The 22039-nt window shown below is 59.5% G+C and overlaps 2 protein-coding genes across 4 annotated transcripts; both read right to left on the bottom strand.

Annotated features, from left to right (window-relative positions):
* Positions 1-24: 24 nt before the first annotated feature.
* Positions 25-5166, bottom strand: GAS2L2 (growth arrest specific 2 like 2). 2 transcript variants are annotated; one of them, XM_032995599.2, is made up of 7 exons: positions 5042-5166; positions 4562-4931; positions 3654-3892; positions 3428-3535; positions 2751-2847; positions 2074-2347; positions 25-1906 (listed from the first exon to the last, which is right to left on the bottom strand). In XM_032995599.2, the coding sequence occupies exons 2-7, from the start codon at positions 4917-4919 to the stop codon at positions 703-705; spliced, it is 2280 nt and encodes a 759-aa protein (XP_032851490.2). In that variant the 5' UTR covers positions 4920-4931; positions 5042-5166; the 3' UTR covers positions 25-702. The 2 variants fall into 2 exon arrangements, with proteins under 2 accessions (XP_032851490.2, XP_032851489.2); XM_032995598.2 differs by having other exon boundaries at positions 4562-5166.
* Positions 5167-8888: 3722 nt separating this feature from the next.
* On the bottom strand, positions 8889-21530 carry MMP28 (matrix metallopeptidase 28). Of its 2 annotated transcripts, XM_042791841.1 has the most exons (8): positions 21315-21530; positions 17909-17988; positions 17091-17236; positions 12987-13208; positions 12093-12338; positions 11513-11662; positions 10814-10981; positions 8889-9817 (listed from the first exon to the last, which is right to left on the bottom strand). In XM_042791841.1, exons 1-8 carry the CDS (start codon positions 21498-21500, stop codon positions 9423-9425), a joined length of 1593 nt encoding a protein of 530 aa, XP_042647775.1. In that variant the 5' UTR covers positions 21501-21530; the 3' UTR covers positions 8889-9422. The 2 variants fall into 2 exon arrangements, with proteins under 2 accessions (XP_042647775.1, XP_042647776.1); XM_042791842.1 differs by lacking the exon at positions 21315-21530 and having other exon boundaries at positions 12967-13208; positions 17909-18289.
* Between the last annotated feature and the right edge of the window lie 509 nt (positions 21531-22039).

The following is a 22039-nucleotide window of genomic DNA, read 5'->3' as shown; positions in this document are numbered from 1 at the left end:
ACAGAACAGAGGCTGAAACAGAAGAGCTTTGGTACGTCTCTATTGCACAACCACCACTGCCGGGTCGGTGGCTGTAGGCTCGGGAGTGCGGCGGTGTCTGCAATGAGCCTTGGTGACCACCATCACGGCTGAGGTGGCCACCGACGCCTCCCCCTGCCCGGGTCTCCCACCTTTGTGCATAAGGAACCCCCGCGGGGGCTCAGCCCCTCTGGGGATCCCCCAACCTGAGCGACTCCCAACACTCATCAAGGCTCTTGGTGCTGTAACGCATGCCGATTGTCAGTCCCATTGTACAGACGGGGAAGACTGAGGTACAAATGTTTTGCATGTTTGGATGCCAGCTCCCCACTTTAGGGGGACACCATAGGGGCCGGCTACACCCCTCCACCCCTCTTCCCTGCAGACAGTGCCCCATTCTCTCAATTTGGGGCAGAATTTTTCCACCCAACCAGTACAGGAGCGCCTGTTTAGGAGGAGAATTACCAGTGTCCCCCCCCCCCAAAAAAAAAAACAAAACAAAAAACCCAAGGGGAAGGAGGGGGTGCAGCTCTGGAGAGCGGGAAGGGGGACCCCCGGGTTGCCTGGGAACAAATCCATTGCACTGCCCACACCAACCTCCGGCACCTCAGCTCCGGCTTCAGCGTCGCCCCCACCTTCGGACAAGCGAGGGGTCTGTCCCCACCTCGGGGTGCAGGGGGGGTGTCAGACCCATGCCTCCTCCTCATCCTCGGTCAGCCAGGCCCCGCTGTCGGCCGGCGAGGGCTTGGCCCCGGGGAGTGCAGAGTGGGTCTGGGGGTGCCGGGGGGGCTCCGGGGGGCGATGCTGGTCCCGGGGGGCAGGTGGGAGCTGCCCCAGCGGGGTGGGGATGCGTGAGGGACGTTTGCCCGGCCTGTGGTCCCGCCGGGGACGTGCCTTGGGCCGCAGCTTCAGCTTGTAGATGGAGGGCACACGCTCAGGTTTCTTCAGGCACCGCCGGGGCTTGGGGACGTTGCTGGCCCGGGCCCCCCGCGGGGTTTGGCCCCCTGTTCCTGGGGCCTCCACCTCCCCCCTAACCGGGAGAACGGTGGGCTGTGAGGTGGCTCGTGGGGGCGTTTTGGGGACCCACCTCCCCAGCCCCACGGGGCGCAGGGACTGCTGCCCACGGGAGAGCTCCTCCACCACCTGGCTGTAGCCAGGGGGCTGTGCATGCCCCCAGCACCCCCCGAGCCGCTCGCTCCCCCCACTAGGGCCACAGGCCACCCCCGGTTCATCAGCCTGCACCCCAGGTCCCTCGGCACCCCCAGCCCTTGGGCTTGGGGCTGGGTGGCACTGCTGGGTCCCCTGGGGACCCCTCCCAGCAGCACAGACCTTCCACCCATCTGCAAAATGGGCCAGAGGGGTGGGGGGCCGGCAGACGGCCGGGTTGGCTTTGACGAGGGGTTTAATGCTGCCGTCGTGTTTCGGGGGCTGGCTGGAGGAATTTCGGGGTGAGGGCAGTTGGCCCCTGCCAAGGGGTCCCCAGATTTTCTGGTTCTGTGAGTCTCCCCAGGCGTCTCGGTGTGGGGAGGGGGCACAGACCTTGCTGGGGCTGGAGGCACGGGGTGTCACCGCAGCAAGGACCCCCCCTTCCTGCAGCCTGGCACCTGTCGCAGATGATTTGCGTCCTTGCAGGGTGCTTTTAGGAGGTGCCTGTGTCAGCCGGGTGCTGGGTGTCATGGCCCTGCCCCGTGTCGGTGCCGTGGGGTTTTTCCCCGAGGTGCTCCCACGCGGCACCTTAGGGACCCCTACACAGTCCTGCGTGCTGGGGGCTGGCCGGGAAGGGGTGGGTGCCCGGCTCGTCACCCCACAGCCAGGGGAGCTGGGTCGAGGAGGTGACCCGGACGGTGGTGGCTGCCTCCCCAAAGGGACAACCGGTGACTCCCGCATCCTGCAAGGAGAGAGAGCAGAGAGGGGCTGGGGAGCTGCTGCGTGTCCCCCCCTCCATCCATCCAGCCCGGTGCTGGGCACCTCCGGAAGGGAGGGGCAAAAAAATTCTGGGATGTGAGAAAAACGGCACGGAAACCAGGCGGTTTGGGGCACCTCTGCACCGCTTACCTGCCCAAAGGGCCCCTCTGGGGCTGCGCTGGCTCCTGGCGAGGGTTGGCACCCGGCGGGTGACCCGAGGCCTCCAGCGAGGGGGTGGCAGGGGGTCGGGGGCCGGGGGGGACACGGGACCCCCAGGTGACGGGGGGCAGGGGGCTCTGCGAGCGGCTGACCAGCAGCGCGGGCTGGGGCTGGCCACGGGCGGCTGCCTTCGAGGCTGGGCACAGCCAGATCTCGTGCTGCACTTGCTGCTGGGGGCTCCTGGTTTTCCAGGCTTGTTTGTGAGCTGCAGGGAAAACCGGGGCGGGGGGGGGGGCGGAGAGGGGCTCAGCACCCCTGTCCACTGCACCCACCACCCCGTGCAGCCCACCCAGACGTTGCTCAGCATCCAGCTCCCCCCACCCCCTCCTTCTGGGGATGCTGGTGCAAACCTCTGCTCCCTGCAAAAGGGCTTTTGGGGTCCAGCTCCATCCAAAAGTCTGCCGTGACCTCTAGTGGCCACCAAAGCCAACGAGAGTCCCCGAAATCAGACATTCCCCAGCAAAGCAACGAGGCATTTCAGTAGCAAAGCTCCTGCAAACAGCCCCAGAAGCAGCGAGATCCATGATAGAGCCTCCACCCCACTCCCCCCACCCCCCCCACCCCAGCCGTGGGGCAGGGCCGTGGGGTTTGGGGACGCAGGGACTCACAGAGGGAGGTGCAGCGGCACGGGTCGTGCTTGTCCAGGTAGTGCTCCAGCGTGTCCCAGCCGCCCCCGACCCGCACCATGACGTGCTCCCGCAGGATCTGGGCGGGATGCCGTGTGCCGTGAGGCCCCAGGAGGTGCCTGCGACACACCCGTGGGATCTCCACCTCTTTTTAAGCAGTTTGGGGGTGGCCAGGCTTCGAGAGCTGTGGGCTTGCCCCAAGTGCCACCAGGTCTCCCGAAGGACAGCTTCATCCCCAGCTCAGCACCACAGGGGCAGGGAGGGTCTCAGCTCCACTGCTGTCCCGACAGGTACATTTCATCACCCCACGGAGAGTGGGGATCCTTTTGGAAACCCCCTCTCCATTGAGCCCTTTGGGCAGGCCAGGCTTAGGGACAGATCCAGGCAGAGACAGAGCATCCCTGTGTTCCCATTTCTGGGTAAAACCTGGCTCTGTTTTGATGTGGGACGCCAGGTTTTGTCCCATACACATGGATGGTTACATCCGTACAAACATGTACCACAGGGCCTGTCTGCACCCTGCTGCCCTGCTTTGGGGATAATGGTCAAAAACCTCACACTGGCCTCATTTGGAGGATGGGTTATGGGAGAGGCTTCGTGGGATCAGAGCAAGATTCCTGGTGCCTGTGCCCCAAAAGCACAGGGCAAAGCAGACTCACCCGGACAAAGATGAGGGTGTCAGAGTCACCCACGCGGTATTTCCCTTCAGATATCTTGATCATGGGGAACTGGATGGGGCAGGTACAGCGGCTCACCAGGTGCTGGACCTGTGGGCAGCAGGGATGGGTCCTCACCTGGGCTCCTGGGAAAGGTCCTGGAGTGGCCATCCTCATCCCCATCCCCATCCCCAACCCCATCCCCATCCCACTTCATGCCCCTCTGTACCATCTGATCGAGGTTGTGGAGGTCCCGTGGTTTCCTGGGGGGCCGGGGCAGGGGGGTGTCTGCAGGCGGCAGGTCCAGCTCCTGGCGCAGCTCCTCCTCGATCTCCTCCTCCATCTGCACGAGGGTCGGGGCGCGCATGCCGAAGCGGGCGGCACGGCGTGCCAGCTCCAGCAGGCACAGCACAAAGTTCTTCTCATTCTTCCTCAGCACCAGGTCCTCCGTCTCAAACATCAGAACGTCTGGGGCAGGACAAGGGTGGACTGAGCCAGGGCAGGCATGTGGGGAGGGGGATAAAGGAGGCACAGGGCACGGGTGGAGTCAAAACCCACCCAAAAGGGTGTTATTGCCTGGAGCCATCCCACTAGGAGTACGGTTGGGTCCAACAAGAGTTGGGATAAATTAATGGAGGAAGAGCCTTCCCCTTGGGCATCTGCATGCAAAGGTGCTATGGGTGATCCACGGCACCCCAAAGCCACAAAACCCAGTGGCTGGGTGCGCTGAGGACATGGCACTCCGTGCCCCTCCTGGGCATCAACTGGTGGTGGGGACAGGGTGACAGACCCTTTGCTCAGAGCCAGAACCGCTCCTGATGTCCCTGTGGCTGGGATCACGGCATGCATGGCAGTGCCACGCTGCGCCACACGCCCTTTCCATTTCAACCCCTCCAGTGTGCATTTGCACCCAAGCAAATACACCCACCGCATGCCAGCACCCTGCGAAGCTGCTTCCAAGCCCAGAGGAGCTTGTGCAAGAATTCCCAGCTCAGGGATGTATGTGCATGGTGCTGTCTGATGCCGGGGTGGCACTGGCTTTGGGGGACACATGGGAAAACACCCAGGGTGATGCCAGGAGCAGCTGGAAAGGACTCGCACACGGGGCCACGGGGCAGCTGGAGCCTGGCGTCTTACCTTTAATATCCATCTCCTTCCTGCACCACTGGATGAAGTTGGAGATGTTGTCCCTGGCCTGGAAGGTGCCCGGCTGTGCCGCGAGGTTGCAGGCGACGCCGGTGGTGGGCAGGCGGAGGTGGCGTGCCACGCCGGGGCAGGCGCGGGCAAACTCCCCGGCCACGTGGGTGACGTTGTTGGCGTGGGAGCAGAGCACAGCCCCCGTCTCCAGCACCTCCACGAAGGTGCCCACCCCGATGTCCAGGCCGTACAGCTCCTTCAGCCACTCCGCCAAGTCCTCCTTCATGGCGTAGAGGTACTGCTCGCTGGACTGGTAGGGGCGGATGCTCCGCACCGCGGTGCCCGGCGCCCCCCACATTTTGCCATAAGACTGGGAGGAGATCGAGGGAACGGGGTGGTGGGGGACCCGGGTGCTGGGGACTTGGGGAGCTGCCCGGGGCCGTGTCCCCAGCCCACCTCCCCAGCAGCCACCAGACTCACCTGGTGCCACTTGATCTCTGCCACCCGGGATGGTGGCACTGACCGTCCAGTGCCAGGAGCCCTTCTGGGGTCCGTGGGGAAAGGAAATCACCCTCCTGGGCAGTGGGTGTTTTGTTTCCTTCCCAAGTGCTGTTCCCTTCTCCTTGGTGACAAGGGACAGGCTGCAAACACTCCCTGTTAACCCTTCAGCGCCTGCTCCTCCGCCACCCGCAGCCCTGCTCCTCCTTCCCCAGCCACTACAGGGGTTGATTTTCCCCCGAGGTTCCTGGCTCTGGTGCAGGAGGGAGTTAGAGAGCCGCTTTTCAGCATCCCAAGTTGCTCACAACCCCCAAACAGAGGGGATTTCCCTCTCTCCACCATCTCTGCACCCACCTCCGCTGCAGGTGGGGTGACCTGGGGGCCCTAGAAGGTGCATCTTCAGGGCTCGATGCCCCTGAATCGAGAGCCTTGAGGCAGTCACATTTTTGCACCCATTTTGCAGGCTCAGACACTCCACTGAGATGCCACTGCATGCCGTTGCAAGCCCAAACAGGCTGTGGTGAGGAGCGCACCCAAGCAGGGCAGCCCCAGCATGGGTGACCCCTGAGCAGGGCTCCCTCCTCCAAGGGTGGGATGCCCAGAGGGATGGGGAGAGGTCGACCTCAGTGCAGGACCGGTGTGAGGACCTCAGAATGCATCACGGCCGTGATGCTCAGACCGGTCCCTCCACACCCCTCCTGCCCTCCACACATCCACCCTGGGGCACAGCGGCACGGGGAGCTGGAAAGTCAAACCCCAAGGTGAGGGCTTCTCAAAGCTGTCAGGATTGGGGCAGAGATCCCTTGGAGACACCTGGTCCTGACACTGGTTGGACTCCCAAACTCCTCGGCTCAGCCTTCCCACATGGGTTTTGTGCAACCTGGAAATGTCCCAGTGGAGAGAGCCAAAGGAGGAGGAGGAAGAGGCTGAAGAGATGCAAGAGGTAGAGGGTAGCAACAGCCATTGCTTGTTGTGCGCTTTCCAAGATGTGGAGCAAGGTCTGAGAGCTGAGGACCCCTTCACCCCCCTGATCTGCCCCAGCTCCCCCCCTGCCAGCTCCTCCCTCCTCTGCTGCACCCACAGCTCCCAAGGAAACACCCCCATGCTGATCTCAAGCACCACCATTCACTCTCATCATCTCATCTGGTTAAAACCACTAGTGGCTGCTCATGCTTGGATGTAAATCCCTACACTCGAACCCAGGCTCATTCCTTGATCTCGCTGCAGGAAACAGACAGGTCTTCTCACCTCCAAAAGTTGGGGGCCAGAGCAGGTCCCCGCAAGGACCCCGCTCTCCTGGGAGCCCCCTTAGTAGGAGCTGGGAAGCCCTGTGACATGCAGCGTGTCAGGGCTCAGCTCAAGCTCCAAGGAAATGCAGTAGCTCCACCTGCAAATCACAGCACAAATCCATCAATCCTCTTCCCAAACCTCTTTCTGAGAAAGGGAAAAAAAAAAAAAAAAAAAAAAAAGAAGGGCGAAACAGGGGGTTTGTTGGCATGCCTGCCTTTGTGGTTTATCTGCACCGTGTTCCCTTGCAAACTTCTTCCTAAATTGCCCATGATAGTGAGGACTGGCAAAAGCCAAGCACCTCCACAGATGGCATGACTCCAGGAGCTGGGGCTTTAAGAAAATAGCTACATGGGTGAGTGGGCACTGCTGGGAATGCTGGAGACTCCTTCCCTAACCCGGGCCTTGCAGAGCTGCCCCAGCACCCAGGTTGAGCGAATCTGCCAGGGATGGGATGTGCTCACACCATGGGACTAAAATGAGCCTCTCGTGGGGTTGGGGGGCTTCTTGCTGCGTCAGGAGACCCCGTCCTCTCCTTGGAGCCAGCTGCTGACGCTCACTGGACATCACAGTCCAGCCAGTGTCATTTTGGGGGAGGAAATGCAAGAATCCCAGCAATTCCCCTGGGCTGGGGAATGCATGGCAGGCTGGCCAGAGGAGTCTGCGCCTGGCATGCCCTGCCAGGGAGCCCGGCAGGAGAAAAGGACACTTGTGACACAGGATTTTCAGCCAACGGGGCTGATCGCTTGGCTCAGGGTGTGAGTCCACCTCCCCTAGATCGCCCCCACTCCTGTGGGGTACAGGCGATGCAGCACAGTCACCCCTCCTCTGACAGCAACACCCCCAGCCCTGGCAGCACCACGTGTGACCCCAAGGCACCCCGACAGCACACAGCCCCAGGAAACACACCATGGCAAACAAAGGAGGAAAACACAAAAAGAGGAGAGGAGCTGAGGTTGTGTCATCCTCATCCTCCCATCCCATGGCAGAAGGGGTGCCTGGTTCTCTCCTAAGGGGACATGAAAGGGGATAACAATCCGCTGCTTCTCTGCAGAGCTGCAGGTGTGGAGCACCCCTGGGCTACAGATGGACAGGTGGAGACCTGGAGGGCCTGCAGCAGCATGAATTCATCCTCCGTGCTGGGAAAAAAACCCTATTAACACATCCCAAGGTATGGAGAAATCCTCAGTAATTTGGGATGAAGTAGGGAAGAGAGTTTGTGTGTTTTCGTCACCATCAGTGTGTTTTCAGTGAGATCCATCCCCTCCATTTGATCCAGCAAGCATGAAAGCTGAGGCCAAATTCAGCAATACCCACGCCAGCCCCAAACACACACATGCATCTTAAATATAGCCTTTTCAGGAAACAGGAGACTGGCTTAAAAAAAAAAAATTACAAAATTGTGCCATGAAAACAAGCAGCAATCCCAATGCCGCATACCCAGAGGTTTGTTTTACTTGCTGTCAGGTCTCCAAGCCCTCAGAATATCCCTGCAAGCGATGTCGTCTTATTATCATTCAACACAAAAAAAAAAAATGATGTGGCCCCGTCTCTTTGGCAACATTTACAGTCCCCTGAGATTTTAAGCCAGGAGCAGATGAAGTGTCTGTGTCTGCGCAGGCAGAGCTCACTCACAAATATTGCAAAGACCGGGCAGAACGGTTTGTGTCAGCCCTCCGTCCTGCAAACCCCGCTCTCAGCTGGCACCTGGCAGCACCGAAAGCCCTTGAGAAGTACCTGCATGACACCCTGCCAGGTGAAATATCCCCAGATCTCTCAAATCAAAAGACATTTTAAGGAAATTCAGCCCTGTCCGGGTCAGCACCAAGAGCTGGCATTTGCTGCCACTGAATTCAAGCCTCGGGGACTCAACGCTCCCCCTTTGTGACCGGTGACTTGGTGCACAGGAGCCAGCTTTTTTTTTTTTTGGTGCACAGGTTTCCAGGTGGGGAGCCTGCTTTGGGAAAGGAATGTGGAATATGCAGCTGAGTTGTCCTTGTGAGCCTGCATGCACAGACATGTCTGTCTGTCCTGCTCACCCTCTGCTCTTCCCCTCCTCCCCGGAGTAATTTTTCAACCCGGTTCAGCCAACTGTGGCCGAGGGGCACAGGACTCAAACATACGTTTGATCCTGTCGGCGCAGCGGCCAGACACTTGTTCTGTACACACAAAAGGCTGCCAGGTGAGCACAACCCTTACTAGACACCAGAGAACCTACCCAGCCACCCCAAGCCCATCAGAAAACCAAGCTGCAACCCTCCTGGTGCCCTCGAGCTGCACAGCACCGTCCCACAGCGACAGGCAGCAGCTCAGCCGTACCTCCCACCTCCCTTCACCCCAAAGAGGCTCCTACACCAAAACCCTCTGCTTTCTCCCCCAAAATCCCATGGCGTTGGTATCTCCAGCTGGTGCCTCACCAGAGAGCTGGGATGTGAATGCAGCCCCACAAAGCATTCCCTTCATCCCTGGGGCAAGGGAGGGCAGGAGGCAGGAGTGGGGGCTCTGCACACACAGCAGATGCAAAGCTCAACACAGACCCAGATTTTTGTCCAAATGTCTCTTTTTCTTTTTGTCTAACGAGGAAACATTCTCAGTCCCTTACTTAAAACCACCCAAGCCCCAACCCAAGCAACGGCGAGGCGCTTTTCTGCCTGATCGTGGGGAAATGACAGCTGAAGTATCAACAATCCCCAGTCCCGGTTTGAAAAAAAAAAATTTGTAACAATATTCTAAACATTAACAGAAACGGTTGTGTTTGCAGTCTCTATGGCTTATAACTTTTTTTGTGGTCTTTTTAAAAAAATGTTGTCTCCTGAAGCTTCCAGCCCACCTGGCTGTGGCAGAACCTCCCCGGCTGCCGGCTGCCCCATCCCGGCTGCATCCCTGCTGCGCCGGGGCATCGCTCCACCGACCCACGGATCCAGCCAGCCGTGGGCAGCCCCGACCCGCCCGTCCCTGCCAAACCCTCCCCAGACAGGAATCCAGAGTCAAATAAACAAGGATCTGGGCAAAGGCGAGCAAGGTGGGGTTCAGCCCCCCCCCCCCCCCCGCCCCATTTTGTCTCAAGACTCTCTGCTCAGAAGAGGACCTGCCCACCATTTGCATCCCAGCAGCCCATCCAGGGTAGCTGGGTGGCCCATTTGCCAGTGGCCACCACTTGCAGCTTGGCCTGGTCGAATTGCCAGTACTGGTCATCCCGAAAGAAGTAGACGAAGCCGTCGCGGTGGGTGAGGGCGCCCGCCGTGCCGGGGGGCAAGCCCTCCCAGTCCCGCAGGCTGCGGGGGTAGTAGGGCTCCACGCCGAGGGTCTCCTCGCTCACCACGAAGTACTTGGGTCCTTTGAAGAGGACCAGGCGCCGGAGCTGCTGGAAGTAGAGTGCGGTGTCGGGGTGCCGCGGGAGGCCGCGGGCGCTGCATTTCTGGGGGAAACCTGCCTCCGAGGTGGAGCCCGTGTAGCGCCAGCATCGGCCCCCTGGGGAGAGCAGGGGAGCGAGGGGTTAGAGCCCACCCCGACGGGGGTCCATCGCACCACCAGCTCCAGGAGATGTGGAAGGACTCAGCCACAGGAGCAGCCTTGCAGCCCGAGACACGCGTCTGCGACATCCACCCTGCTGGGGACCCAACCAGCATCACTGGGCGGCTGCCCCATGGGTCAGGCTGGAGGGGAAACTGAGTCACGGTAGCTCAGGGGCTTGAAGGGACTCTTTGCCAGGGCCAGAGCAAGGCCACCACACCATCTGTTAGCCCACAGTGCTTCCTTGCAAACCTCCCCTCTGTGCCTGCACAGGGAGCGGGACAGACGGACCCTGACCCCTCCAGGGCCGGGCGAGCCGAGCCCCGGACTGCAGCAGCGGGAATTGCAACTGCGGCCAAGCTTTTGGCTGTCCCCACAAAGCCCTGTCCCCACAGAGCCGTGTCACTGCAGAGCCCTGTCCCCACGAAGCAGGCAGACAAAAGCCCCTTTTTCTGCTCGTAAACCGCGGCCTGACCCAGCCCCAGGGAGGGAAGGAGTAGCCGAGGGCTGGGGAGGGAGAGGGGCTTTTGGCTCTCACCCAGGCGCAGCAACAAAGCCCCCTTTCTGATGAGCCAGCAACTGGTTTCCATTAAAAGTTGGGGCTAACTCTGGCAGCCGGGCTGCCTGGTTTGACCTTTCTCTACCCGTCTGGCCGCGGCGTGCTGCCGGGCAGCTTGCAAGCGGCATTTCAGCTCCCCATGGCAGCTCAGCCCCCCGCCCGGCGCAGGGAGCCATGTGTGCCATGAAAATGCCACGCTTGTCTCAGCTCCCCTGCGGCCACGCACCTTTGGGGAGAGCTTGGGGATGTCCCAGCTCTGCACTGGGACGGGACCAGCGGGAGGGGACAGGGGCCAGGGGCAGGAGAAGGTGCTCCAGCCCCGCTCAGACAGCCCAACCAGCAAGCAGGAGCAGCGGCAGCCCCGCAGGGAGCTCTCCTGCCCGTGCCTCACCTACCTTTGAAGAAGTAAAATTTGCCACTGAGCTGGGACCAGGCACAGGCATCGATGCCGGCAGGGAGGCCAGGCCAGCGCGTCTGCAGGGACTGGGGGTCGCTGGCATTGCCACTGGCTGGCACCACCCAGTAGTGGCTGCCCTTGAAGATGTAGAGGTTGTGATCCGCATCTGCGGGGCAGAGGGAGGAGTGAGGAGGTCCTGGGGGAGAAACCTCATCCCACCTCCCAGCTGCCGCTCCCCTGTTCCCCTCTCCTCCTCATGCAGCTCCTTCGTGCTTTGGGGATGCTTGGGTTTTGGAGGCTCCCTTCTGTCTTGCCAGCCAGTCCCTCAGCTTCCATAATTCATTGCCTCCACTCCAGACTGGAGAGGATAAAAGCTGACCACAGCTCCCGCTCAAGGCTCATCTTTCGTGGTTGAGCTCTTGCAGCGAATGAGCCTTGCCACGGCCCAAGTTTTAGGATGTCTTCCCCCCTCCTAACACACCAAGCCATTGTCACGTCCTCAAGATGCACTCTGCTCTGCGGCAGCGATGTGCATCGGTGATGCCACCAGCCCCAGGAGCACGTACAGGGCTGTGGAGCAGCCAAACCCACCTTTCCCACCCCTGGAGCTTATCAGAGCAGCACCAGGCTGCTGCAGCAGTGGGGCGAGGGGTGGGGGTGCGTGTTTTGGGAGAGGGTTGCACCAGCCAACACCCACCAGCAGTTATGGCGTCGAAGAAGGAGTGGCAGTAATAGGCGCTGAGGCTCCTCTGCTGCTGGTCCCTGCCATAAAAGTCCGTGTTCCAGTCCTGGAAGTGAGTGAAGACCTTTCCCGGGAGCTGGACGGCCGAGCCCTTGGAGGGCTTCCCTGCAAGGAGCAGTGAGTCGCGGAGAAGTGGCAGGGAAACGGCTTTTCCAGAGCACTGTGTGAGCACAGGGCTGGGGATACATCCCAGGGCTCCAGACACTCCCTGCCCCACTGTTTGGCTCCTGTCCCCACTCATAAGTTGGTGGCAAAGATCCCTTGGTACCCCCAAAAGACATGCACTAGTGTTTCCCCAGTTAAAAACAAGCAGGCAGCAAGTCCAACCTTCCCTACCCTAGAAGACCTCATACCCGTCCCACACCCTCTATCACATCTTCCTCACCACCTGCAAAGGGATGGCCCCATCTCCACCATGACCCCTGCATGTAGTCCTCTCCCCTTGCAGAGACCCCTTCCTATCCCTGCTCCTCACCCTTCAGCCCAGGGAACAGCCCTGGAGGAACCAAGAGATGCCCAGGGAAGCCAGGCTCACCGTATAAGTTCTGGACAGCCAAGATGTCATCCCAGCTGAGGACAAAATCCTTGCTGAGCTTCTTGTAGTAGGGAGACATCAGGGCGCTCTTGACCGGGGAGTGCTCCAGCCCCAGCGTGTGGCCCACCTCGTGTGCCACCACCACGAAGAGGTTGCGCCCTTTGCCGCTGTGCAGGGACCAGCGCTCGGCGCTGTCGAAGTGGGCTTCTCCACGCCGGGGGAAGAAGGCGTGAGCCAGGGCACCTCCTGGGGACACGAGAGCCATCAGGGACCACGGGGCAGGAGAGGACCTCAGCCACAAGCCGAGGGGTAGGGGGGCACATACAGGTTTGGTTGGATTAAACATGCATCGATTTTAGCTCTTCGGGAGGCCCCCTGAGAAAGAACAGCAGCTTCCCACGAGCATTTCCCACAGCAAGTGCAACCCAGAGCAGTTGTCCTTCTGCTCCTGAGCACGGCGGGGTTTGTCTGCTCTGTGGTTTGGTTTCTTGCTGGGCTCGGGCCAGGGACTGAAATCATTGCAACGACCCATGCCGAGCAAAGGCTCAAGAAGAGAGAAAACCTGGGCTTGTCTGATAGTGGATAAGCAGAAAGTCTCAGCTGGAAGGAATGAACTGAGGTTTGGAGGATGCTGTCGGTGGGGGGGGGAGGGATCCTTGAAAGCCATTAGCATGATCCTACAATGTCAGCTGCCTCGCTGGCAGACCTCAGTTGCAGAGTTGGGAGCGAGGACGCAAAATCAGAAAGCAAACTGGTGTAAACCGGGTTAGAGGGGCTGCTGGGGCAGAGCCTTGCCTCCATCACCCCCAGCCCATCGCTGCCCCCGTCCTCCTCCCAGCCAGGGAAGAGCCCACGTTGTAAAAGAGAAGCTTACGAGGGGGAAGCGACCAGCACCTGGCCCATCGAAGGCGTTGTTGAGTCCGTCGTTGTGGTCCCCATGGAAGAAGGTCAGGCGGATGTCGGCCAGGCCGTCCCGCGCCTCCCAGAACACCAGGGAGGACACGTTGCTCCAGAGCTCGAAGGCGGCTTTCACGGCCAGGCGCACCTCGTGCTGCGGCAGGTAGGAGGGCCAGTTCACCACCCGGTAGGTCAAGTGCCGCTTGTACCACCTCCCACCTGCAAGAGGGGCACGATCTGCACAGTGATGGGGACTCGGACTTGTTCTCCCGCCCGGGGGCTGCCTGGGCGGAGGGAAGCTTCCCAGAGCTGCAAAATGCCACGGCTTTCCCAAGCTGAAGCTGAAGGTCAACGCAGGCGTCCCACCAGCACCCTCAGCACCCCGCGCCAGCAGCAGGCTCTGACTCATTAAATCCCTCTGAAGGTGCCACCACTAGATCCCAACCAGAGATTCCCAAGGCTGGAGCTGCAACCAAACCCTAAGAGAGGGGCCAAAACCTGTTTGAGGAGAGGAGAACCTGGTGCACCCAGTTTGGATACCCCCCCTTGCCTCATCATGCTTTCCAGGGCCAAATCCAGCATGGGTCCCTGCCATGTAGGTCTCCTGCCTGATGCCAGCCTCACGCCAAGAAGAAGATGCAGCCCAAGGACTGGCTTTCAGGGAGAGAAAGCAAAGCCACCTCTGAAAACCAAGTGGCCTAAAGGCAAAAGGAGTGAGAAGGGCTGTTGGCAGCACCTTGGAGGCACAAGGGAAGGCGGGGATGGGGGGATGCAGGATTGCAGCCTGGATAAGGCAGATTTGCCAGGAGCTGTGCACCAGCCAGAGGGGGAAAAAGAGCCGATCCTCAAGGGGAGAACAGTTGGGTATGAAATGCATCCCCACGAAGGAATGGTACCGACTGCCGTAACAGCAGATGCCGATACCCTTCATGTGCCCAGAGACCCCAGAGACATCCAGGGTTTCACCCCCCTGGCTGGCGAGCACAGGCAGGGAGGGAAAGTGACTGTTTCTGCTGGGGGGAGCTGCAGCAGAGCCCTGCGGTCAGTCCCTGCGGTGCCTCTGCACCTTCTGCAACAAGCCTGGATGCTGCGGGGACACCCACACCGGGGTCCACGGGAGGTGTGTGCGCCGGGCTGGGGCTCCCCAGCACCCAAAGCTCCCTCGGTCTCCTCCCTGTCTCTCCTGAACTCCCTCCCTGAGTTCCAGCCTTGTCTGGTTTTATAGGGGATCCCTTTTCTTTTTTCCCCTGTATGTGTAATTCAAACAAAGCAGATACTAAGCCAAGGCAAGGAAAATGAGGCCAGCTCCCCAGTGGCAGGGATGTCTTTTCACATTTTTAAGGGCATCCTGACCATTTCTACCTGCAGAAGTTGTTGCCTGAAATCCCAGCCGGGAATATCCCAGCAGGAACAAACCACTGCTCACCATCCATTTTAAAGGCATTTTACCAGCGCTGAGGATCTTACTGTCTATGGCTTCCTTAAAAGCTCTTTCAGGGGAGACAGAGACCGGATAACACCAGGGCAGATGGTGGCAATGATGAAGGAGACAAGCCCATGAGATCCCCCTAAGCTCCCCACCCTCCTCCCACCATACAGGAGTGCAAAGACATGCGTTCCCACAGCCACCGCGCAGCATCGCAGCCCCCCCCTCCTCCTTCAGCACCCCGTGGCAGCTGTGGGGACCCCAGGGCCCTGCAGTTACATCTTGCTGGGAGCAGGAAAGAAGCCATGGGGCCGTGCTGGGGAGATGCAGGTGCCGGAGCCGGTGCCGAGGCGTGGGAGCAGCAACAGACCTCCGGTGCCTGTGCCTGCCCCAGATGTGCGGGGAAACAGGGGGAACGGAGCCGGCAGCACGCCGGGGTGTGCTGCTGTGGGGCTGAGCCAAGCTGCTCAGCAAACCTGGCGGACAGCCCAGCCCGGCTCTGTTTCCTCCTCCCCTGTTTCTGAGCAGCCCAGGGCAGGGGAGGCTCCGGGCTGGCTGGTTGCAGTTCTGGGGACAGAATCGGTTCTCCCCCTGCTCGTCAGCGCGACGACGGCCTCCAACTCGAAAGGGACACGGCCGCGCTTTCCACCAGCCAGGACAAACCCCATGTGGCAAAGGCTAAATACCTGCCTGGATGGCTGCAGCCCTAAGATAAAGCCCCGGCACCCCATCCTTCCCTCCGCAGGGGCAGAGCATCTCCCAGCGGAGGAGGATGGATGGCCCCAGCAGGCAGGGCTGGGTGAGGCAAACACGGCCGGCTCTTGGGAAGAGGAGGGCACTGCGTGCGCCCTTTGAGCCCGGGACAATCACGGGCAGGGAGCTCCCCGAGGGGAAATCCAGGATGCTGGCTGCCCAACACACCGTCTGGCCGAGGACCTGCTGGTCAGCACAGCTCCTGGCCAGCTCTGGTGCCTGGTGAAACCCAGCAAGGCAGCTAGAAGAAAGTCCTCTTCCCAGCACCCTCCACTGCAGACCCCAATTTCCAAACAGGACCTGTCCCCAAACCTTCCCAGAGAGCAGAAAGGCTCTTTGGGCTTTGACTGCAGAGGGGAGGTTTTGTTTAGATGGGCACAGACGGGTGGATGGACTGGACCCTGTCCCACGCAGGGAGCCGATCTCCACTGCTGGGCTGGGACTGACCCCGGGACCAGCGGGAGGGATGGGTGCCCTCCCCAGCCCCACGCTGGCCACCTCCGCCAGGCTAACGCGGTTGGGAGCCAAAGCCCAGCAGCCCAGCTGGCACGGGCTTTGGCCCGTGCGCTGAGGTGTGAGCGTTGCCCGAAGCTGCCGGGGGGACGGACACAGCGGCCGGCTGGCGAAGCTCCTGCAGGGAGAGGGGTGGATAACAAAGCACTTTGCTGGCTCGGCTGCAGCGGCTTCCGGATTCAAGTAGGATAAACAGCCAACTTTGCCCAAAGCCTCCGGCCTTCCTGGTCGGTGCCGCCAGCCGTGGGGACACTCCCTCCCTCCCCTCCAGCCTCTGGGCACCACTATGGCGATGCTCCCCTCCCTGCTGCCTGCTGGTGCTGCTGCCGACTGCACCCCTGCTTGCTGCCACGGGGAAATCTGACGGCACCAGACCACCGGAGCAACAACATGTGCCCCAGGCAGCCCTTCTCTGCCTGGGCTCAGAGCCACTGGGTATCTCTTGCCACCCACCCGTGGACCACGACCCCCCCAAAAAGGAGCCCCGTGAGCCACAGGGCACAGGCTGCTTCTGTTTGTCCATCTCCTGCTGCGTGCCCTTCCCGGCTCTGCCTCCCTGCCCTCCTGCCGGGGCACAGCTGACCCTCTGCCCAGGACAGCGCCTGCAGGGCCGATGCTCCCTGTCAGGGTTTTGGAAGAAAAGTCAGAAGCAGGAGGGGGATGACCGGGCTGTCTCCTGGGACCATCCATCGCCAGCCCTGCCAGATGCAGAGACAGCCTGACAAGGCACAGAGCCCTTACTTAATCTCGCCTTCATTTTTCCCATGTCCTAAGCGCAGCTGGTCCCAGCCCTCTTGCTCTCTAGGAATCCAGTTACTCATCTACAAGCCCTGGAGGCAGCTTGTGAGAGACAAGAGGCCCAACCCTGGATGCGCAGGAGCAAGAAAGGTTGCTTGGACAGAGTTAAACCCCATAAAGGTGGGTGAGATGGTTCCATGGCCAGGCAGTCCGACACCAACAGGTTTTGTGGTTACTGCTGTGTGACTAACGCACAGTAGAAGTCTCAAAGCTCAGCAAAGCCTGGTGATAATTTCATTGTGTGCCAGCCCCTGCCCTCCAGATCATGCCACCACGGCCGTGTCTGGGGCCCCAGTGACCTGATACCTCCCTGGGAGATGCCCTGGCTCCCTCAACAGCAGTAAAACCACCCCGGAGAGCTGAATTTCCCTGCAAGTGGGACTTGCATCTCTCTAATCACTGCTGACATCAAGCCATACAGAATAACTAAAAATAAAGAAGTTTAAAAATAAAGCGGTGCGAAGCCCAGGCAGGTCCTGGGATGGACGCTGTGCTGGCAGGGCTGCACCTCCCACCCGCAGCAGCATCTCCAAGAATCCAGTTATGGGATGGCAGAGTTGGCCTGCCGGCACCCCCGAAACCCCCCGGGTGCCCCCAGTGTCGGTGCTCACCCTGCGGCGTGGTGCGCCTGCGGCGCCGGCCGGCAGATGCCCGGCGTGCCCCGTCGCCTGTGCCGCACCGCGGCAAAGCCATCTGACGGAGCGTGGGGGAGTCCAGGACCCCGCTGAGCGGGAGGTGGGTCACCCACTGGAAGTCCCTGGAAAAGGAAAGGAGACATCAGCACCCACGGCCGGAATCCCCCAGGGGGGTTCGCTTAGGTTTGTGCGTGGTGTTTGAACTGAGCCAGAGCTTCCACCCGGCGAGCCCCGTGCCCCACCATCGGGAATGCGTCCTGGTGACAAAACAAGAAGGATTTGCCCCTGCAACCACATCTGACCAGCAAGCCCTAGTAGGGCAAAAGTAGACAGGGGAGCCTGAAAAATGCCTTTCCCAGTTTTCAACACCAGTTTGACTTTGCACTTGACTTTGCACAAGGTCAGGCCGGGGTTGCTCCTCGAGCCAGTGTGATCTCATTAGAAGTCTGAGCGGAGGCTGTCACCTCGGCCCCCTGACATCTCCCAGCCGTCCCCAACCTCGGCCTTGCCGCAGATATTACTGTAAGGGGAGCGCCGGGCCATAAAAGGCAAATAAAGCAGCGCAGCGAGGCGCTGGGCTGCCAGCAGCCGGCATCCAGCTGTGGGAGCTGGGTACAGACTGGTGTTTCCAAAAAGGACCAGTTGTGCTTTATCATCAGACCATGCGAGAGAGAGCCCCTGGCTGCAAAAAGATCCCCTCCAGCTGTAGAAAGACCCCCCCTCCAAGCACCAGCAGCTCCCACGCGGCCAGAGTTGCTGAATTTCTGCTGCATTTTTAAATAAAAGGCTCATACCTCACTGCCTCCGTGAACTCGGCGCGGCTGTGAGTGCCGGCCCCCAGCTCGCCGAAGTAGCCGTATTTCTCGAGGAACAGCTGCAAGAAGAGACGCAGGAGAGGTGCAGCTCAGAGCACGGGCAGACATTTGCACATGTTGGCTTTAGGGGGGGTGTGTGGAGGAGGGGATGTGATGGGAATCAGTGCAGCAAACCCAGGGCTGTGCTGAAATTCCCAGTTACGTTTTTTTTTCCCTGAGCTCGCTGCAACCCAAACAGCCACACCTCCTGAAGGTGCCAAGCTGATCTGGTCTATATGTTTGCATTATGCGACTTGGGAAAACCTCAGCTAAGCCCGTCATTTTTGATGGCTCTTGGGTTTTTGGCCATGACACGATGGAGGCATAGGAGGGAACATTGCTAACAACAGATCAAAAAACCCTGCTGCCATGTCATCTGTGGCCAGAGGCTACCAAACCCACTCTAATCACCTCAGATGGATCAAGGCAATAATTAAAGTAAAGGCTAGAGTGCTGCGGACATGAGTAGGGTGGGGTGAGATGGGGTCAGGCTGCAGCCTCCCCCCATCCCCACGCAGGATGTGCTGCTGCAAAGCGGAGACACTCCGGGGGCAATCTGCTCTGCCAAACCATTCTTCTTCTTATCGGCCCTTTACATGGACGGAGATTGTCGCTCTGAACTTGCTCCAACACATAAATTGCACGTTAAAGAAAATAAATGGCTTCCCTCTGCCCAGTCTGTGCGCCCAGCCTTTGGAGAAGTTAACAGCCACAGTCACAGGAATGCTCCACACCCGCCTTCCCCGCCGCCGGGGATGTCTGCAGCAGACAAACAAGCCGCCCAGCATCCTGTTAGTGCAACGGAGTCAAAGTAATGAGGAATAAAAAGTGAAAGTGGCTGCTTCCTCTCCCGCATCCCAAAGGAGAGGTGGGCTGAGCACCGGGAATGTCACGGACTGCCCCTGGACAGCACGGCTGCTGCCCGCTGCAGAGCCTTGTGCTTGTAAAGCCTCTTTCCCCCCTCTCGTCCAGGGGGTTGGTGGTGGGCGAGAGGGCAGGGAGAAGAAGGGGATTGGTGCTAAGCTGCACTCGATGCTACTCCTGACCACCCACCTCTGGGAGGTGACTCAATTCCCCCCCCCGGGCATCCCCCCGGAGGCAGCAGCATCCCTCCTGGGCACGGGCAGCACCTGGGCTTTGCTGGCATCAGTGGGGAGAGGGAATGGTTTCGGGATATGGCAGCCCCAGGGCATCTCTCTCTCCTCCTCCTGCCCAAACCCTCTGCGTGCCCGTAACAGTCATCGTCACGTCATCCCCAAACACGTCACCCTCTGCACCCACCACCTCCCTGCGGGCAGGGCAGGCACCTTCCACGTGCTCTCAGCCCGCTGCTCGCCGCTTTGGAAGCCCTCCCTACCCCTTCCCCAAACCTCCTCTCCTCCAGCTCTGGAGTCGATCTCCTTTACACCCCTTCTACCTGGAGGATCCCACTCTGGCTGCAGCGTGGCAAGGACCAGCACGGCTTCCTGCTAGGACACACTCATCACTCAGCCCCAGCCAAAAAATGTGTTTCCCACCGAACACCTTTACCAGCCTGCCTGCCTTGGCCGGAGGAAGCAGCATCCTGTAGCGGCATCAGGCTGCAGCAGTAAAAGCCTGAGCGTGGCCAGAGTCACCCAGTCACCACGTACCCCGTCCCGGTGAGTCAGGATAAATTGGGAATGAGCAAGTGTCACACCAGCAGGCGAGAGCAGCGGCTTGCTCACCAGGCAAAGCCACAGCACTTCTGCCCGGGGATGGACCCTATAGCCTGGACATGCCATCGCCCCAGCCATACGGGGGTAAATCCCCACTTCACGTGGGTACCAGGGGGCAAAATACAGCAGCGACAGGCTGCTCATGACGGGGGGGAGGCTGCAGGGACAGCGGAGCCTCCCAGGGACAGGGCGGCGGGGAGGTTTGGTAGCCCTGAGAGTAATCTGGAGAGGAGGTGTCTGGCCCTCTTTCTCAGTTGTGTTTTTATAATGTTCTCCAGAATTAGAAAATCGCCAGCTCCATACATATGGACACGGAGTGATAATCCCTAGCGGTTACATCACTGCAGATAAATGTGAGCTACAAAGCACCCAGACAGAAAGTCCTGTTTCTCAAAAGCATGGCACAGTCTAAACCTTTCCTACCACAATTTTGCTTTCACTCAGCATTCTAAAACATAACAACTTGAAGTTGTTTCCTCTCCTGTAACCTAACACAAACCCATTCTTAAAGCATGAAAATATTTTCCCCACCATGATCTCATGAAGGCTTAAAACCCCATCTGGACAAGTCAGGGTGCATTGCAGAAAAGCAATGGCTATCACAGCAGCTGCTCTTGCATGGCACCAAAATGTACACAGGCCACTGGCTTTATTATTCCTGCCCACATCTCCTTGATCTTTGCAAGTCCAACCAAATCAGCAGTTTCCCTGTAGTTTCTGGCCCATGTCATATTGGGTTTTTGGCACACAGGCATCAGATCTCAGGCTGTGAAACTACAAGGAGAAATTTTATTACATTTCCTAGACACAGTTATTGTGAGCTAGAGGTGATACTAGTCCTGGAAACACAGAGGTAGAGGGGAGGGATGTGCTGATCCTCCACTGTGTAAGGTATTTATCAGACAGCAGAGCATATAAATTCCCCTGGACCAGAGATTTTTCAGGATGACAAGGGAACCCAAGAGCCCCATGTCACAGTGTCCTGTGCCCAAACCAGCGCTCACGACCCCCTCCAGCACTGCCCGTGCCCTGCACACCCCAGAGACTGGCCGGGCTCTGGTGGGGCTGGATGGAAGCTGGCACGAACCCGCTAAACCTCTGCGGAGGCTGCAAACCAAAGCCTGGCCGTGCTGGGAAAACCCCCTCCCTCCTGCCCCAGATGGGGAAATGCTCCATACAATGGGAAAAGAAAAACAGCAGGAAACCAAAGGCAGAGCATTAACATGAAATATGCCTGGCTGCCTCTCCACAGGAGGGAGGGAGAAGAGGGAAGGTCCCAGGAGCCAGCACTGGGGCAGAAAAGCCTTTGGAGTTGCAGCAGGGACAGCGGGAGGAGAGCCTGGGGGAGATGAGGGGCCCTTCCCAGGGGACTCTCCTGCCCAGACATCTCGTCAGGGGACTCTGATGGGGAGCTGGTCACAACCCTGGAAATCACCTCTGCTGAGAGCTAAAGCCAAGGAAACACCTTGCCCTTGACCACGGGCATCCCAGGTGGAAGACAGCCAACGGCAAATGCAATTAGACCTCCCTCCTTGGAAACGAGGATAAGAAGGGTGCAGAGACAGCAGGCTCCGGTCCTGCCTGCCCCCCCGCCCAGACACTCAGCTTCTGGCACCTTGCCACCGGTTAAATACCAAGAGAAGCCTCACGTTAGGTTCCTGTCGACTGTGGTCCCTTCTGCTCTGCCTGGATCCAAGCCCCACCTCTCCTCCCCAGCCCCTGGGAGCGGGGGGCAGCGATCCCATCTTGCCAAAGAGTGGGCAGGCGTTTCGTGCCACGGCTGCAGAGAATGCCGGCCGCAAACTGCACCTCCAAGGCCTTCTGGTTTTAATCATGAGATGATAGCAGCCCAGCGAGCCAGCCCAGGCAGGTCCTCAGCCCCTGTGCCCAGCAGCCCCAGGCTCCATCCCGCATCATTGCACCGTGGAGATGGACACAGGGGAAGGTGCAGCTCCCGCTTCCCAGCCGCAGTTTCCCCCTGCAGCACACACAGAGGAAGAGCTGATCCCCAGGATGAGCACGTTGTGGCACAGCCGCAGAAGGAGCTGCCTTCAGAAGACGTCAAGGCATTTAACAACATTAATTTATTTTTCACTCTCCCAAGCTGCATTCCCGCCTGCAGTCGCAAACCCTTAGGCAGAGTCCTTGTGTGTCTTTTGTTTAAGTGTGTGTATAAGTATCTATATAAATATTATACATATAGACACACAGAGACACACAAGAAGGGAGATTAGCAAGTACAGAGTTTGCTTGTCCTCCTGCTGAAAAGACAGTGAACACACCAACTAATTCTGTGTTAATGACAGAGGTTGATTAAAAACCCAAGCCTTGTCTGGTTGCTGTGATGCTCCCCCGCTGTGCCTAATCCAGTCCT

The sequence above is a fragment of the Tyto alba genome, unplaced genomic scaffold (genome assembly GCF_018691265.1).
Source record: "Tyto alba isolate M040663 unplaced genomic scaffold, T.alba_DEE_v4.0 Super-Scaffold_19, whole genome shotgun sequence".
NCBI classification, from domain to species: Eukaryota; Metazoa; Chordata; class Aves; order Strigiformes; family Tytonidae; genus Tyto; species Tyto alba.
The sequence above is the reverse complement of the archived record's forward strand: the minus strand, read 5'-3'. Positions and strand labels throughout refer to the sequence as shown.

Bases quoted from the DNA above. Each gene is read 5' to 3' on its own strand.
- MMP28 (XM_042791841.1), bottom strand. From the start codon at position 21,500: ATGATTAAAACCAGAAGGCCTTGGAGGTGCAGTTTGCGGCCGGCATTC. The intron at 13,209-17,090 runs GTGAGCACCGAC...CCCCTCTTGCAG, and splicing joins CAGGCGCACCACGCCGCAGG to GTGGGAGGTGGTACAAGCGG. The intron at 12,339-12,986 runs GTGCTGGTCGCT...TCGTGTCCCCAG, and splicing joins CAACGCCTTCGATGGGCCAG to GAGGTGCCCTGGCTCACGCC.
- GAS2L2 (XM_032995598.2), bottom strand. From the start codon at position 4,919: ATGTGGGGGGCGCCGGGCACCGCGGTGCGGAGCATCCGCCCCTACCAG. The intron at 3,893-4,561 runs GTAAGACGCCAG...GTCCTGCCCCAG, and splicing joins GAAGGAGATGGATATTAAAG to ACGTTCTGATGTTTGAGACG. The intron at 3,536-3,653 runs GTACAGAGGGGC...TGCTGCCCACAG, and splicing joins TCCACAACCTCGATCAGATG to GTCCAGCACCTGGTGAGCCG.